Raw genomic sequence first — 17,621 nt, forward strand, 5'->3', positions numbered from 1 at the left:
CTGGTTGTGGTGGGCCCTTAGGAGTAAATGTCTCTGAGTAAGCCCTCACCATCGCCAGGGGTACGGCTTCTCCTTCACGTGGTTACAGGGGTTAAAGGGCCTACCTCATAAAACCACTGGGAGGATTAAATGAGACCCTATAGGTAAAGCATTCACCTGGCAAGTTGCAGATACTCTGAAAATAAGAATTGCCTTCTCCTTGCTAGCCATTCATCTGGAGCTCAGACTCCCACGGCTGACCCATGTCTTTGGCGAGCTCCTATGAGACTTTTGTCAATCTAAAACCCTAAGTCAGCTTTGAATCCAGCTCTTGGGGAAGCCTCCGAGGACATCTGGTCTACACAGAGATCCTAAATCAGTACCTAGTGGTTAACAGATGCAACGCAGCTGGGCCATCTGGACAATATTGCCCCTTGTTCAATCTTCTACTGCCCTCTGCAGGCTTCAGGCCATACTGCAGGCAGTGTAGACTGCATTCCTTGTGCAATCCCAAAAAGACCAAGGCATCTCACTGCATGAACTCGAGGCACTTTAAGACAACAGGGCAAGGCAAAGTGTCTGAGATGGACGATGCCGCTGAATAGCACAGTGATTTCTAGTTGACAGAGCACTTGCTTGTTGGATTTTCATGACCAGTCTACTCTCACCTTGGTACCTGAGCACAGAAGGGAATTCTGTGTCACTGCTTTGCCCCAAGAGCTTCACTAACAGCAAGTGACAGTTCTCAGGCCCCGCCCCAGAACACCCCAGAAAATCATCTGAAATGGACCTGGATCTCAGTGTACATACTCATTTAGTTTTTAAAGCTCTTCTACCTTGACCATGCTGTAAAACAGCCAGCATATCTAGGATACTCTGGAGAAGGGAATTTTGTAAGAAAGTGTGTGTGTGTGTGTGTGTGTGTGTGTGTGTGTGTGTGTGTGTGTGTGTTTTCAAGAAATGAAGGCTGGCCAAGATACTGAAGATACTAGGATTTGGTGTGATGATAATTAATAAGCATTTTTCACATGCCAACCAGCTGACAGTTTCATTTATTAGTGACATCAAGCACCAGTCCAACTATATCATTTCCATTATCCTCCCTCCATGGACAGAACCACAGATTCTGTCTGGCAGAAGGTTGGATTTATACAGTGAAGGCATGCGACAGTGACACATTGTCCACCCAGCACCATGTAGGGATTAAATCACCTGCTGGAGCAATAAAAGGGATGTTTGTTCTTCCCTTGTTCTCTTTACCAACCGCAGAAACTTGAGGGGATCTAAGCAGAGTTCATGAGGCCCAGGTATCATATGACAGTAAGAAAACCAAGTCTTAGATAGCTGCAGATCCCTTACATAACTGGAGTTTTCAGGTCATATATTTATAGACTTTTAAAGCAGAAGACAGGAGACAACCCTTTACTGCAACCCTTATGTTTGCAGTAAAATGGATCACAGGAAGGGGAAATGACAGGCCAAGATCACAAAGATAGAGACAGAAGAGACAGAGCTGGGATGAGAACCCAGGCTTCTTGGCTCTTCTACCTCTGGTTGAGCTTGATTTTGACAGCAGCATTTTTATTTCTCTTTTTTTTTCTTCAGAGACAAGATCTTGCTCAGTCGCTCAGGCAGGAGTGCAGGGGTGCAGTCACAGCTCACTGCAGCCTCAACCTCCTGAACTCAAATGATCTTTCCACCTCAGTCTTTCTAGTAGTTGAGACTACAGGCATGCACTATCCAGACGACAGGAGCTCTCTATGTTGCCCAGGCTGGTCTCAAACTGCTGGGCTCAAGCAATTCTCCTGCCTCGGCCTCCCAAAGTGCTGGGATTACAGGCGTGAGCCACCATGCCAGGCCTGCTAGCATCATTTCTAGGTGGAAATTACTTTGGCTTCAAATGTAAAGATTAAACATAATCTTTTTTTGTAAATACTCAGAGGAAGGGAAAGAAATCTAGAACATTGTAGGTGCTCAATAATTGAGTTGGTTGGATTTTTGTGTTATAGAGTAATCTTGCTTTATGCAGCTTAACAAAATTAGATTCAATTAGCCTTGAATTTGTTTCATTCTTTATTCTTTCCAATGATTCAAAGATTGTTAGAGGATTTAATCTTACCCCGCTACCTCACTGCAAAATTTGAGTATAGATTCAAGGTTATGCTTTGCTGTTCATTGGTTTGAAGGCAAGCCTTTCAGAGGAAGGCACACAATTTAAAGTAACTTTGGTTTAAGCTTCTAGAGGTTTGTGGGAGTCCCTTTTGAAGGACAGACACCATCAGAACTTGAGGTTATACAGGCTGTCCAGTAAGTGGGGAATAGCACAAACCCTTCCTGACCCTATTCCAAATACATGATTAGAACAGACAGAAAATGACCCTAATTGCATATTCACCATTTAGGCCTAACAGTTTTGAATTTGCTTATCATTCTGTTTATAAATTACATTTTAATCAAAATCTCCCAATGCATTCACTTATCTTCCAAATGCCATCCTGACGAATTAGGATGAAAAAGTCACAGAATTAGTCACTGTCATTCTGTGACTTTAATAGATCCATGTTCTGTGGTATGTTCCTCCTGCTCCATGGAAGCCCAAAGGCAGCACAAGAAGACTCTGCTGAGGACTCTCTCTTCAGACCCTCACAGACCAGGGTTTGCAGTTTTCTGGTACACCAGTGACACACTAGGAAGGAATGATAGTGTTCTCATTGCCAGGGTCTGCTGATCATGCTCCTCCCACCCTCTTGCATACCTCACCTCCCACCACTGCCAACCACCATTCCAAGGCCAAGCACTACTCGGCAGGCCCAGCTGTTGAGAATGCCCCAGGGCAGGACTCCTTAATTTCCTAAGCCATTCATTTATTTTCATTGAGTACTTTCCATGTGGCAGGCATTCTATTAGGCTTTGGAGATATGGTGATAAACAATACAGATGCGATCCCTTTTGAAACTCACGGTCCTTAAAAAGTTTATAGAATCAGCTGCTCATGCAAATCCATGGCAAGAATTTTTAAACGGCTGGTATGTTGTAACATAGAAACGAATCTTTGTTTCAGGTCTGGGGCCATGGAGAGCTTACTAAAATGACTGAGTTCTGCATCAGACTGTTTGCAAAGAGCTCACCTTGCAACCTGTGGGAGCTTATTGGCAGCCCACTCCTCTCAGGGAAATGGGTTTGGGTGATTGTCAGCATTGGGAGCCATACTGGGAAGGTTCTGGGCTGTGGGTAGGTTGCTACACAGCTGTGGGCATCTTCACTGCCTGGGGGTGCCACATGGTTTGTGTAGTTCTCACTCCATAGCTAAAGCTCTTGGTAGACCCAAGGAAGACCTGAATGGGGACCCACATGCCTCCTTCACCCGCTGTGTTGAGGTCTGGGGATGGCAGATTTGTCTGCCCCTGGGGCTCTCCTGTGCCCTCCCCACTTGGGACCATGTGTACCCACTTTACCTCTAAATCCAAAAGGCTTATTGAATTTTAAAAAGAGGAAGCCCAACCTGAGTATCAGGAACAACCCAGTCCTGCTAACTCCACACAGGTTGCAGTTGCAAAGGCAATTAAAGCCACAGTGCAGAGCCCACTTCAGCACCACTCAGAGGCTGGGCCGGTTCTGAGATCCTTACAGTGGAAGCAACCATCCTAGCAAAGTCTTCTTTTGTCAGGCATTGCCAATGACAAGTATCACATAGGTGCTTGTTAAAGTGATTCCAATGACTATGGAATTCTTCTACTACTTCCTGCCACATACACCTTCAAGGCAGTAATCAATCACACTATAATGGAATCATCTGGTTTCCCAAGGTTGCAAAGTCCTCAAGGACACCTATGCGTCCCCAGTATCAGAATGGTACATGATAATCACAGGACAAATACGGTTGATCTAATTAATTATTTCCTCTTTTTCCCTCTATCACCCCAATATTCATACAGAGTCCTTAACATAAATTAAAACAAAAATGCTAGCGACTGACTGATACTAAAGATTAGGCTCTCTGGAGTTTCATCCATCACCCTTGTCTAGATGGAAAATAACAAAATCTGTGAGTTATGACTGTGAACCACACATTCCTCCCATCTCTAAAGAGGCCCAGCTACAAGCTACAGCTTTAAGGAGGTTTCTCGTTATTCTCTTGCAAGTTTGAGTGTGTGTGCTGCATACCATGCACAATGAAGGGTGGCCATTGATGCAAGGCTGCCCGGTTAAGAGAGAGCCCAATACCCCTCCTCTGTGCGAACCTTCCCTGCAGTTTGCCACCCTATCCCTGGCCTCCCCTGGACTGGGTGGACTCTTGAAGGGCATCATACCAGGGTAGTGAATCTGTCCATGCAGGCATTGCGGATCTTCTCCGGAGTGGCAGGGCTGTCTAGCCGGAAGAGTTCCTTCACATTATTACCTGTGTGCTGAGCTCGAGCTGCACGGATTGCATCTTTGATGGCAAAGAAGATAGAAGCAGCCAAGAAGAGGGGTGGCTCTCCAACAGCCTGAACACAGACAGGGCACAGGGCAGGGGCTCAGGCAGGTGGTCCCACCTCCACATCATCAAGTGGACCTAGGAGGCCAGGCAGCAAACTCTGCACGAGGAGGGCTGGTGGCACCAGGAAAGCACTGATGGGGGCCACACCGAATACAGCGGGAAGGCACAGTCAAAACTGATCAGGGGCTAAGAACAATCAAGCTAGTACATGACCGGACCTCATGGACATATTTCTTTGAATACTCATTGTGTAATTTTCTCTGATGACATCATGCAAATATAATATACCATTTAAAGTTATACTCGGTAATTATATTTTACAGACCACAAAATCTGATGTGAGTTTTAACCTTTTCCTCAGTCACTAGCCGAGGACCTGCAACTCTACAGCCAACATTTACAGGCACCATAGTCATATTACAGCATTTGCAGGAATTATGGGCATAAGAACAAACAAGAATTAAAACACTTTCTAGCATAGGTTGGTTTTTCTCCCCCCAAAGTAGAGATCAGAGACCACCTATATCAGAATCACTAAAGATACTTGCTGAAAATGTAGGTTCCAGGGTCCTAAGACACACCCATTGGAGCAAAATTTCTGGGTGTGGGCACAGAGCCAGAGCCAGAGCAATGGTACCTTCGATGCATAGATGGCCTTCTTGTTGGGGCAGTCGCGGAGCAGGGACACCCTGAACTCAATGGGGATGCTGCCAAATGCTGGGATCTTGTAGGTGCTAGGGCCGCGGGTGTGCAGGCTCCCCTCGGGGGAGTAGTGTAGCTCCTCTAGGGTGAAAAGGCCAAGGCCCTGGACAAATGCCCCTTCCACCTACAGGATGGATGGAGAGCACAGTTAGCTTGCCTCCCTCTTCCCTGAGGACAGATACCATTTGCCACAATGGACACAAAGCGCCACCTGCAGTGCAGCCTGGAATGTAGCTAAAACAGCCCTCTATTGCTTACCTGGCTCCTGCCCCAGCCCTGGGATAACCTATCTGGACTTCTGCCAGGCTTTGGCTCAGACAGAGCAAAGACATTAACACGGAAGGTCAGTGATTCTAGGAAGGTCATGCTGGTGGGCGTGTTTCCCATTACCACCTGCCGCAGTGCAGATGGAGATGTTCCTTCCATGTTGCTGCTGGGGAAATGGTGAGCCAAAGCTGAGAAGCAAGCTCACAGGAGGATTTATTTGAAGTAGATTCTCTGAGACTTACCTCCAGCCTTTGTGAATGCCCACCCTGCCATTTTCTCTGGGAGAAAGTGCCCTCACTGCAGTTCAGCTTACAGGTCTCTCCTAGGGTAACTGCCATGCTAGACAGGCCCACACATCTGCTCTCTCAGCCCCCTGCTCAGAAGCGTGACATGGGGCACTACCATACCTCAATGAGCATTCAGAAAAGAAACCGGCTGGCAATCACCTTTGGGTCTACAGTGCCTGGCTTGGTGCCTGGCCACAGTAGGGGACCATAAATGGTTGTTCAATGAATTAACAAACAGATTGACTAATGGCCAGATTTTCGTATACTCAGTAGTTTTCCATTTTTGAGAAGTACAATTTGTATTTTCTACCAGATGCTCAGTCTTGAATTCTTAATTTCTCCTCTGTTTTCTCCTATTTCATCTATTCTTTATTTTATTTTATTTTTTTGAAACTGAGTCTTGCTGTATCGCCCAGGCTGGAATACAGTGGTGTGATATCAGCTCACTGCAACCTCCGCCTCCCAGGTTCAAGCAATTCTCCTACCACAGCCTCCTGAGTAGCTCGGACTACAGGTGCACGCCACCACACCCAGCTAATTTTTGTATTTTTAGTAGAGACGGAGTTTTGCCATGTCCAAGCTGGTCTCGAACTCCTGACCTCGGGTGATCTGCCTGCCTTGGCCTCCCAAAGTGCTGGGATTACAGGTGTGAGCCACAGGGCCCAGCCCTATTTCACCTATTCTTCCTAGTAATCCGATATTTTCCTAAAGCGATTTTCTCTGGGACCTCCCTTTACTACTTCTGCTTAAGCCTTTGTGTTTTGCTCCCAGGAGCCTTCCACCACTCCATGTTTGGCAGCATCTGCTTCCTGGGGTACAAAAGCTGTTCTGGGTGGAGGAGGAACGAGAAGACAGAAAACTCCTCTGACCTCAGACCCGCTGTCTGGGCATTGATCCCAAACTCAATCTCCATTCTACACTGTGCTTGTACTCAAATTGGGTGTGTGTGCACGTCCACATGTGCATGCCATGTTCCCCATTCCTCATCTTGTTCTTTGAGTTGTGAGTGCCCTTCCCAAGTTAATCTATATTAATTTGCTTTCTGTCTTGAGAGTTGGTTGGGCTATCACCAATCTAAATTCTACTTTGGGGAGAACTCCCTGGATTCCATGTTTCAGCATGTTTGAAGACAACCTTGGACAACATGCTGTGACTGGTGGCCCCAGGAGGGGAATGGGCCACATCACTGGCCAAGTTTGTCACCATCCTGGTCTCCCAAGCCTCACCTGTCCAATATCAATGGCAGGGTTTAGACTGGAGCCAACATCCATGACAATATCTGTGCGGAGGTTCTAGAGGAGACAGCAAAATTACAAGCAGTTAGAGAAGAAAAAGATGTTTGGAATATGATAGATGACTCATGGTGACCCTCAGACTACAAATGCCAACCAAAGGGTACGTTCGCAAGCAGAAAGCCCTGGGTGTACTCAGGCAGAAGTGTTAATATTCCCACCAAATCTCTGCTGCCACCATCACTGCTGGAGTCTGAGTTTGTAGGAGTAGGGGATGGGGAGCAGCAATGATCTCTCAGTAACTGGAAATAACACACATTCATACGTGAGTAGTCAGACAGGGTCCCAGCCTGGGGCTTTGGATCTGAGTCTGGGTAGATCATGTACAAAAGAGTCCATATACTACGTTCCATGGGCTGAATCCAACTCGCCCCTATTTTTGTGGGGCCTGTTGTAATAATAATTACATTATTAAACAGCTAGAAAAAATAAAAAGAAGAATACTTTGTGACAAGTAAAAATTGTATGAGATTCCATTCAAATTCAAATTTCAGTGTCTATAAATCATATTTTATTGGAACAGAGTCACACTTATCGGTTTACAAGCTGTCTGTGACTGCTATCACACTTCAATGGTAGAGTTCGGTAGCTCAGGCAGAGACTGCCTGGACCACAAAGCCTAAAATACTTATTCTGTGGCCCTTCATAGGATGTTTGCCTATCCTTAATGTAAGGCATTATTTTTCCAACCAGAAAGTTTGTCTCTATCAACTTTTGGTATTACAACTCAGTTGTTTCTCTTTCTTTCCCACTAAGTACTAAAGTTTTGCAAACTTCTTACCTTATGATCTCCTGTTAAGCAGTCAATTTCTACTTCAGAGCAAGCCACCCCATAGGTGAAGTAGTGGAAAGGATTCCCCGAGTTAGTCTCAAAGCTGTAGCCCAGATTGGGTGTTCTGGGAAAGGAAAGAGAAGATACTACGCTTGTATTAACATGAACACACCCCCTTCCCTATGCACGCACAGCTTGACACACAACATCTTTAAACCCCACAAGTTTTTGCATTCAGCTGTTCTCCAAAAAAGTCTATGTGTTTTGAACAATTTGAACCTGTTAATGAAACCCAGGTATTCCAGAACATTTTGTCTCTGGGCTCTCCTCTAGTTTGCCAGGAACCCTTCCGTACTCTTTCTGTACAGCCTAGCAGTGTTTGGTACCATGCTGGCTTCTACACAGTAGAAACAGAGGTAACAGATCTGTCTGGGCTCATGAAGGACGTGAAAGTCACACTCCAAAGGATGTACTGAATTAAAATCCAAGGTCTTCAGGACAGAAGGTTCTGCCTGTGGTGGCTCTTAGACTGTTCACACAAGTTCACCTGCTTACCTTCTCAAGATGAAAGTTAATAAGATCAGTATCTCATGCTAACCTGGGTGCATCTTTAAGCAGCCACTCCCCAACTGCTGGTCCCTTTGAAAGTTCAACAAATGATTTGAGGGAAATGACACTAATAGAAACAAATGCTTCCTTATACATTTCTGAAATTTTCAATCTGGAGTACCTTATACAATTCCACTTTTGCCTGAGTCATATAAATATATGTGTATATCTATGCGTTTGTGCATGTGTATTCACACACCTAGAGTTTACAGTACACTGACTCTGTTATTCTGTACACTACACAGGGATAACATGAGCTGATATGACCATATCTGCACAAAAACAAAACCAATATGGGGCTGAGGGAAAAGGCTTCTCCCAGAAAAAAACACCACCAACTCCCAGAAAAAAACACCACCAATTCCTTTGACCTCTGTTTTTCCAACATTCACCATGCTCATCTGGTTTCACCTTTATAAAACCTTAGTTTCATGAACTCCAGAAAAGTAATAGGAATTTATGAGAAAATGAGTTTATGTATGTGTAGGTCAGATATTAATAACCTACAAAGCACTGGCAAAACATTTCTTCACCACACATATATATACATGTTTATACATATATATGCCTTACACATATATATGTATAATACTTTTATATGCCTTATAGATATATATGTATAATACATATATATTCAATGTAATATCTATACACATATATGAGCCATATATAGTTCATATATATGGCATAGAAATGTTTTTTGTGTATATATGTTTATACATATATATGCCTCATACATATATGTATAATACATATATATGCTTCATACATATATGTATAATACATATATATATTCAATGTAATATCTATACACATATATTAGCCATATATATGTTCATATACATGGCATAGAAATGTTTTGTGTGTGAATATATGTTTATACATATATATGCCTTATGCATACATGTATATAGGCATATACATTCAGTATATGCATAAGGCATATATATTCAGTGTAATATCTATACACATGTATTAGCCATATATATGTTCATATATAAGGCATATAAATGTTTTTGTGTATATATGTTTATACATATCTATGCCTTATATGTGTATAAACATATATATGCCTAACATATATATGCTCATATATATACCTAACATATATATGCTCATATATATACTCATATACACATGAAAATAAATGTTTCATATAAAGAAATGTTTACACATATATATATTTATGCATTTATATAGTCATACATTCAGACAAGCTATTTTAAAGAAACATTGAATTATTTTCCAAATATATTGAAAGAAAATATTCCAAATATCTGTGAAAGAAAAGGTCCTAGTTAAAATTCCCAGAGATGGCTAAAACATGATGACTGACAGTACATATGATTATATCTTTTTACAGCTGCTAAGTCAGATGGGCAGGGTCTCCAGCTATTCATGCTGCTACTAAATTTAAATTTGCAGAAGACATATGCTCTCTTGAAAATCTCCCTGTATTAATAAGGTTCCACTGTATTCTGCATTTTGTAACAAGACCATGTGCTCTAAATCCTCCTCTCTTTCTATAAAAAAATCCCACACAAAGAAGCACGCATAGCTAACAGCAATGCCTAACTCATAACGCTACACACCCTGGTTTCTGCAGGAGAACACTGAGGGAGGAATGGCTAGGTGACTGGCCCTAAAATGTCATCCGTAAGGAAACAGGGGAACAGGTTCAGCAGGACCACTGACTTTCTCAGGCAAAATGGTGCACCCTGAGATCAGAACTAGAAGTCAGGTCTTCTGACACACAGCTGGTACTTTTACCCCTTGGCACACAGCGTGGCTATTCCACATATTTTAGAGCGTCTTTAGACTGAAATTAGTGGAAGTCTATTGAAGAGATAAGAGTTTCAGTGGGGCTGCTCTCTCCTGACCACAGCCTGGCAGGATTTGGTGCTGGAGAGGACCAGTGAGGTTAAGATGACATCGCACTATGAGCTGGGCAAGGACAGCACCATACTTACCTATAAAACCCAGTGGCAGACAAGCTCACTGTGTCCATGTAGGCAGCTGTGACCTGAGGAGAGGAGATGGCCATCAGGCAGGGGAAGTGGGGTTTTCAGGAACCCTGACCTGCCACTAAGCTTTCACCCAACTACCAAAGTCAAGCTACATTCATGTGCTTGGTACATGTGGTATGGAGAGGTCAAAGAAGGCATAGTAAGATGAGTGAGTCTGAGAAAAATGGCATATTTTCTTTAAATCTATTGAGGAAGATTTGTATTGAGCTGGTTTACGTGGGGTCACATTTGATGTGCTAGTCTTCTGCCCAGTTCTACCACTCCAATACTGGGGAAGGATGCAGAGCTGCCATTGATATTTCCCCCTACTGGAGGAGCCACAGCCTCCCACCTGCGAGAGACTCCCTTGCAGCTTCCCTCTGAGATTTCTGACATTCAGGCCACTGATCTAGAAGTCAGAGAATTGGGCTCATTCTTATTATAAGTACTTGTTCTGTCGTTCCCCAAATCACAGGAATGATAGAAGTCCTTGGGTGATGTTTTCTCCCCACGGTCTCACAGAGGGAATCTCAGTAGACCCAAACTCAAGAGATGGAGATTTGAGGAAAACCAGGCTCATTTGGGACAAAGACGGTGTGGGAGCAGACCCGGTGAGTCAGTACAATCCAATGAGGCACGTTCAGCAGGCACCCATCCTCTCAGGCTCAGGCAGCAAAAACCCTGATTCCCACAAGGCTGTCAAGATCCTGGATCAAAAGCTTCCCTCAAATGACCTCCCTCAGTGATGAAAGCTACAGAGAAAGTGACCCAGGATGAGCATTTATTCGTCCTGTAAAATCACACAAACCACCTCAACTTCTCTCTGCTGTTCTGACTAGAATATTGTCTCCTATTGCTTGTTCGGGGTCGGAATGGAGGCCCTGCTGTCGATTTCCCCCTCCTTTGCAAAAGTGACTTGGATCCGCTCAGACTCACCCAGTCTTCCCAGGAGCCACTGGGATTCTTCTTCTTGTAGGGTTCCAGCCTTTTCAAGATGGTCTGACAAGCCGCCTAAAGTAAACACCCCCCGCACCCCAGACACATCACTCCTCTGCATTCAATAGCCCAGGCAAAACTCGAGGGCCCCAGCAAGGCCACCTCCAAGCAATGCTGTGCCCAGGGTGCCACTCAAACAGCCTGGCCACCCACTCCAAAATGACCGAGGCCCAGGGTAGAATCCACAGGACCTGGCCAACAGGGCCACCACTAGTTCCTGCTTGGAGAGCACTTTCTGACCCAATTCTTAGACTGACAGAGGGTGCAATGTTTGAGGGATCCCAAGGGAGGTGTCTTCTTCCCTCAAACTCCTTATTTGATTACATCCCCCATATGGGAGAGGAGCAAGTGTGGCCAACCTGACTCTATAATCAAATTTCAGCTTCAGCCCATTGTCCTATTGCCAGCTCCAGCACCAGGGAGTATTTCCAGAAGCCTCTGCTTTCCCTCAGTATCCTCACTTCCCCATCCTGCACTCATCCTTCCCAGCTTTGAGGGCAGTGATTATGATTCTTGGGCCTCTCTTTTAGCTTGAGGTTTGGAGAAACAGCATCCTCCTGGATAAGGAAGCCAGAGGCCTGGCCAGAGCCAAAGAGCCTGCAAGGAACCCTTCTAGCTCCCACCCAGGGAGACTCTCCAGGCCCACAGCTCTGGACTGGCCCTCTGCTCTGCGGGCTGCCATGGGCTCCTTACGTAGACGGCTTGTCCATTGAGGTCAGCGCTGGCAGAGGCAGCCGTGGGAGAAGTGTTGGGCACAGTGTTAGTGCTTGTCTCACTGATATAAATCTTAGAGGTGGGGATTTTCAGAGCTCTGCTGGCCACCTGCGAAAAGAGAAGACATTGCCCTCTAGGGAAGGGGTTATCATGGGCCTTGGCTGCGTTCTCTCCAAGACAGGATTCACATTCACTGTTACAGGCAAGAAAACAATTTTGTAAGCTCTAATCCCATTGTCTGGGATGTCCTCACATCTGGCTGAATTTGAAGGAGCACTTGTTGGAGCGGTTTGGTTGGGTAAAAGCATTCATAAACTGACAGTGCTTTTTACACTAACACTCACTTTTCACAAGATCCAATCTGGCCAGTCTCCATGCGCCAAGCAGATGTGCTGACTCTAATCCAGCTCATTGTCCTCACCTCACTCTGAGGAGTCTTTTGGAATGTGGGAAACCTTTACACACACAGTGTGCCCACCTCACACACTGAGAATGTTGGTAATAGCAATGTCCTCAGAGGTCACCTGGCCAACTCCTTTGCACAGTTGAGGAAACTGAGTTCAAGTGCAGGAAAAGACTTGCCCGAGGCGACACGGACATAAGCAACAGGGCCGGGGACAGACCCTGGGCCTGCTTCTGCTCTGGTAGGTCCCACTGCTCAATTTCTTATACCACTTCCCCTAACAACAGACACCACGGTGCTAGAGAGGGCTGCTCACCTGGACCATTTTGGTATGAAGGCCTTGGCCCATCTCGGTCCCTCCATGGGTCAGCAGCACAGAGCCATCTGTGTACACATGAAGCAGGGCTCCTGCCTAGGGAAAGAGAAGGATGCCAGACACAAAAGTCAGTAAATTCCAATTGAGTAAAGTTTGGGACCAAAGGTATGGAGCCCAGGAACAAGAGAACCAGCAGCATTTTGGATGTAAATCTCAGACAAAAATTAGGGCAGTATGAATCTCATGATTTAATTAGATAGCACATCAGTAGTTTGCAGAAGGTTTTCATATGTTTCTCTCTGTTTCTCTTGTTCAAATATCTGTCCTCACCCTGTAAGTGAAGAAACAGAACGAGAAAAATAGAGTAGCTCTCACCAGTCCGATAGTAAGGAAAGGTAAGAACTAGAGGTTGATCCCAGATCTCTGAGTCTCACTGCCCATGACCTACTGGACAAACAGGACTGTGCAAGTTCAACTTTCATTTAAATAGCAAAGAGTTCCTTCAGTAAGCCCTGTTACCAGTGACAAGGAAATTTCCCTTGCAATGCTGTAAACAAGGGGGAAATGGGGTCCCAGTCCAGCGGAGATAGACACAATTCTATAAAGCAATTACCTGATTCAGAAAAGGAATTGTGAAGCTTATTCCAAACTTGGTGGGAATTATGCACAATCCTCTCTTTTTCCAACAATTCTCCCTAGAGAAAAGGAACATTCTTATAGAAACTTCTCTACCATGTTGAGGTCATGAACATCTTTGGATCAAGCCAAAACAGGACATCCTTGGGGTTACCCATATAGTCTTGTAATAATGGAACTATGCCCCAGTAATGTAGACAAAGATGAGAACGGTCAGCTGGTGCACAGCCCACTCCGGGCGGTCTTGACTTTAGTGTCAACACTCTTCTTCCCTGAGTGCAACTCGTACTGGGTCAGAGTGGCTTGGTGGTCTTGGGCTGTTATCTCCAGGAGGCACTGTACTTCGCCAACAATAATAAAGCCTTCTCTGTGCTTTATATTTAATTGTCTGAATAACTGTGAGGAGGACAGAGCCAGTCCAATTATGTCCACTTTTCAGATGATGAAACTGAGGCCCAGGGAGATGGAGTGACTCCAAAATTCATATTTATAGATTGGTGTCAGAGGCAGGTGTATAACTGTGATGTGTTGGTCCTGGGCCAGTGTTTTTTACAATATGGTGTGCCCAGAAGGTTTACAAATGCTTAAAGATGAACTACAACTGATAGACTATGACACTGATTGCAGGCTGTGAGCCCACCTGCCCCGGGCTGAAGATCATTATAAGATCTTAAAGAGATGGCTATGAATGAGTTGGCAAACTCAGCAGTCTCATAAGTTATCCATTAAATTATTAGCTTCCTATTTTGGGGTCAGGAGAAAGGCTGTAGGATATGAAACCCAGGAAAGCAACTGGACCCCTACTCCCAGTGCTTACTTGTTGAACTTGTCAACCTCACTCTTCCGAGCATGATACTGAGAGCTTGCTAGGCATTCTTCCCAGCACCTGGGCAAGGTGAAACCCTCAAGCTTCTGGTTGAAGTGTGTCAGGTCCCCTTCTCTGTACAGGTTTTTCCTCCGCACCTTCCCAAAGAGAGAGATACAGAGGCCTTGTTGGTGGCAAGAAATGGTGGAGGTGGGGGCAGCCCCCATGGGAGATGCCCAAGATACAAAGCGACTCTCCCCCTAAGTAGTCCAAACCACTCTGACTTGTGCTACCAAATACTCCGCTTACCTCCTCTGCAGGCATCCCACAGGTCACTGCAACTTCACTCATCCAATACTCGGCAATGAGCATCCCCTGGGGACCCCCAAAGCCCCGGAAGGCCGTGTTGGAGGGAAGGTTGGTTTTGCACAGCCGCCCAGTGCCCCGGATGTTGGGAATTTTATAGCAGTTGTCCATGTGGAATAGAGCTCGTTCCATAATCTGAAGCAGAGGAAACAAAAATGGGAGAGAACAGTGTGCTGATTTCATTGGCTCCTCAAAGTAGAAACTTTGAGGGCCTTATCCATGGTCTGCCTTTCCCCTCTGCACCACAGCTGCTCTTCTTCAGCCCAAGTTATTTCTCCCCCAGGATATTGCAGCAGCATTTTTGTTTTTGTTTTTGTTTTTGTTTTTGTTTTTAGACGGAGTCTCGCTTTGTTGCCAGGCTGGAGTGCAGTGGCGTGATCTTGGCTCACTGCAAGCTCCTACTCCCTGGTTCAAGCGATTCTCCTGCCTCAGCCTCCTGAGTAGCTGGGATTACAGGCATGCACCACCACACCCAGCTAATTTTTGTAGTTTTAGTTGAGACAGGGTTTCAACATGTTGGTCAGGATGGTCTCGATCTCCTGACCTCGTGATCCACCCACCTTGGCCTCCCAAAGTGCTGGGATTGCAGGGATGAGCCCAGCCTGCGGCAGCATCTTTACTGAACCTTATCCACCTACTAGTCCCCTCATTCAGCTCCTCTGTGGAGAAGCCTTTCCCAGAGTCTCTAGTTGGAACTAATCACTTGCCTCTTTTTGAAAACAGTTAACTTTTAAAAATTCATTGTAAATTAGTTAATAAAAATGAATGAAACCACCATGAAAGTTGTACTGCAAATAGTTTGAAGTGTCGCATACTTCTATAAGTCATGGTATGAAAAACAGTAGCCTCTTCCACTTTCCTTCCTTCCAGTCTCCAGAAGCAACTACTTGCAATTCTCATAGCTTATCATTTATCAGCTATTTAGATTAACTTACACATCTCTAGATAATGTGGCTACATTGCTACGTCTTGACTTTTTCAGCTTTAGACTTTTACGTTGTCTTTCTTTTATGGAAAAGGAGAATTTAGTTTTGGCTTAGCCCCCTCCCTCCAGCCCTCACCCCTACCAGCTTCCTATTTCCCAGTATAGTTGTATTTTGATCAGATCAATAGTCAACTTAATATTATAACTCTGTAAACATTACTTACTGCTGAACCATGTAGTTACATTACAATTTCTTCTCCCTTGATAATATTTTTTTCACCCTGGAGTTAAGAATTGTCTTTATTTTTTCATCTGCTTCATTTTGTATGTACTTATTACTAAGCCAACTTAAAGTTTTCCCCAATTCTAAAAATCTGCTCCTAATGCATTTTCTCTTTTCCCTCCTGAGCCCTGCTTCCAACATGCTCAAGCACATCAGATTTTCATCCTAGAGCCATCTGGCCTACTCCAATTTAAATTGGCTGCCCACTAGATCTGCTATTCAGCTGTTACCTAAGGATTTAAATCTGAAATCCCCCAGTGGGATCCAAAGGGGTAAAGGGTTTCATCCCAGGGATTCCCTTCATCTCTCTCCATATTGAATCTCCTGTTCCTGGATTCCATGCCTTTCCCTTTTTAAATTTTACTCCCTCATTTTGTTGGAGTACATCCTTTAATATCTTCATAAGAAAGGGTACACAAAGAGGAACATCTTTGACACCTTGCATATCTGAAATGTCTTTATTCTACTTTCACCTTTAATTAATGATTCCACTGTATATAGAATCCTAATTTGGAAGTAGGCTTTCCAGTTTTTCTCAGCAATTTGAAGGCATTTTACCAGTACATTCTAGCTTCCTGCTATTGAGAAGTCCAATCAATGACTTTCTAACTCTTGGAAAGGGTTCTGTTTCTTTTTCCTGAAAATTGTGAAATCTTCTCTTTGTCCTCAGGTTTCTAAATTTTATAATGTTATAACTTGGCATAGGTCTATTTTCTTTCATTGTGCTGGTTATTGAATGTGCTGTTTTAATCCCAAAATGTATGCCCATCAGTTTTGGAAAATTTTTTGAATTATTGATAGCTCCCCCCTCTCTGTTTTTTCCATTCTTTCTTTCTGAAATGATTATGATTTGAACCTCTTGAACTAATCCTCAATTTTTTTTGTATTTTCTCTATTTTTTCACATTATTTCCCATTTTTGGGAAATTTATCAAGTTCCTTTCAACCCTTCTGCTTTCATAGTGTCAATTCATGAGAGCTCTTTTTTATTCTTTGACTGCTCCATTTTAGTAACATTCTGTTCCTTCTTTAAATTGTAATATCTCATCTCTCTGGAAAGATCAATGGCAGTTTTCATGTTTTTGTTGTTTGTTTTATTTTGGTTTTAGTTTATTTCCCTATGTGTACTCTCTCTCTCCCACAAGTTGCTTTACGTGTCTTTGATAATTTCAGTCTTACTCATCCTAGATGATTTTTCTATGTCTCAATTAATTCCACTTTTGCTTTCCCTATTACTTTATCAACTTGCATTTCTGTTTCTTTTATCATCTATTTCCCCAGCCATATTGTGAATTTCTTGAAGGCAGAAACAATATCATATCCTTCTTCATGTGGCCACCCTAGGTACTTAATAAATATTTGCTGGATTGAATTAAAAATCTTGTAAGATGTCTAGGGACAAAGACTGTTTTTCAATGTGATTTTTTCCCATGCCAAAAAGCATGTCTTATACGTGGTGAGAACACGAAATAAGAACACTTCTTTTTTTGAACAATTTTAACCCTAGATCTGAAGTGTGAAGTTTTCTAACTGAGCCCATTAGGCAGCCCCTAGCAGAGAGGAGTGGGATCCAAAGGGGTAAAGGGGAACGTTGGCTTTTCCTGAAAACTTTAACTTTTTTTTTTTTTTTTTTTTTTTTTTTTTTTTTTTTTTTTTTTAGAGATAGACTTTTGCCATGTTGGCCAGGCTGGTCTTGAGCTCCTGACCTCAAGTGATCTGTCTACCTCGGCTTCCCAAAGTACTGAGATTATAGGCATGAGTCACCGTGCCCAGCCACCTCTTTT

General features: G+C 43.9%; 1 protein-coding gene across 8 annotated transcripts in view; it reads right to left on the minus strand.

The window, feature by feature from the left end:
- Nucleotides 1–999: 999 nt before the first annotated feature.
- The window catches only part of XDH (xanthine dehydrogenase), an 86,425-nt gene continuing 69,803 nt past the window's right edge, over nucleotides 1,000–17,621 (minus strand). For all 8 annotated transcript variants that reach the window (XM_073022901.1, XM_073022900.1, XM_073022904.1 and 5 more), the window contains 12 exons: nucleotides 14,574–14,765; nucleotides 14,277–14,422; nucleotides 13,437–13,518; nucleotides 12,824–12,919; nucleotides 12,084–12,212; nucleotides 11,331–11,405; nucleotides 10,359–10,411; nucleotides 7,789–7,903; nucleotides 6,942–7,007; nucleotides 5,097–5,285; nucleotides 4,290–4,466; nucleotides 1,000–2,665 (listed from right to left, as the gene is read on the minus strand). In XM_073022901.1, coding sequence (XP_072879002.1) covers nucleotides 2,615–2,665; nucleotides 4,290–4,466; nucleotides 5,097–5,285; nucleotides 6,942–7,007; nucleotides 7,789–7,903; nucleotides 10,359–10,411; nucleotides 11,331–11,405; nucleotides 12,084–12,212; nucleotides 12,824–12,919; nucleotides 13,437–13,518; nucleotides 14,277–14,422; nucleotides 14,574–14,765 — 1,371 coding nt within the window. In that variant the 3' untranslated portion in view covers nucleotides 1,000–2,614. The remainder of the gene's footprint in view (nucleotides 2,666–4,289; nucleotides 4,467–5,096; nucleotides 5,286–6,941; nucleotides 7,008–7,788; nucleotides 7,904–10,358; nucleotides 10,412–11,330; nucleotides 11,406–12,083; nucleotides 12,213–12,823; nucleotides 12,920–13,436; nucleotides 13,519–14,276; nucleotides 14,423–14,573; nucleotides 14,766–17,621) is intronic.

Source organism: Chlorocebus sabaeus, chromosome 14 (assembly GCF_047675955.1).
Source record: "Chlorocebus sabaeus isolate Y175 chromosome 14, mChlSab1.0.hap1, whole genome shotgun sequence".
Lineage (NCBI taxonomy): Eukaryota > Metazoa > Chordata > Mammalia > Primates > Cercopithecidae > Chlorocebus > Chlorocebus sabaeus.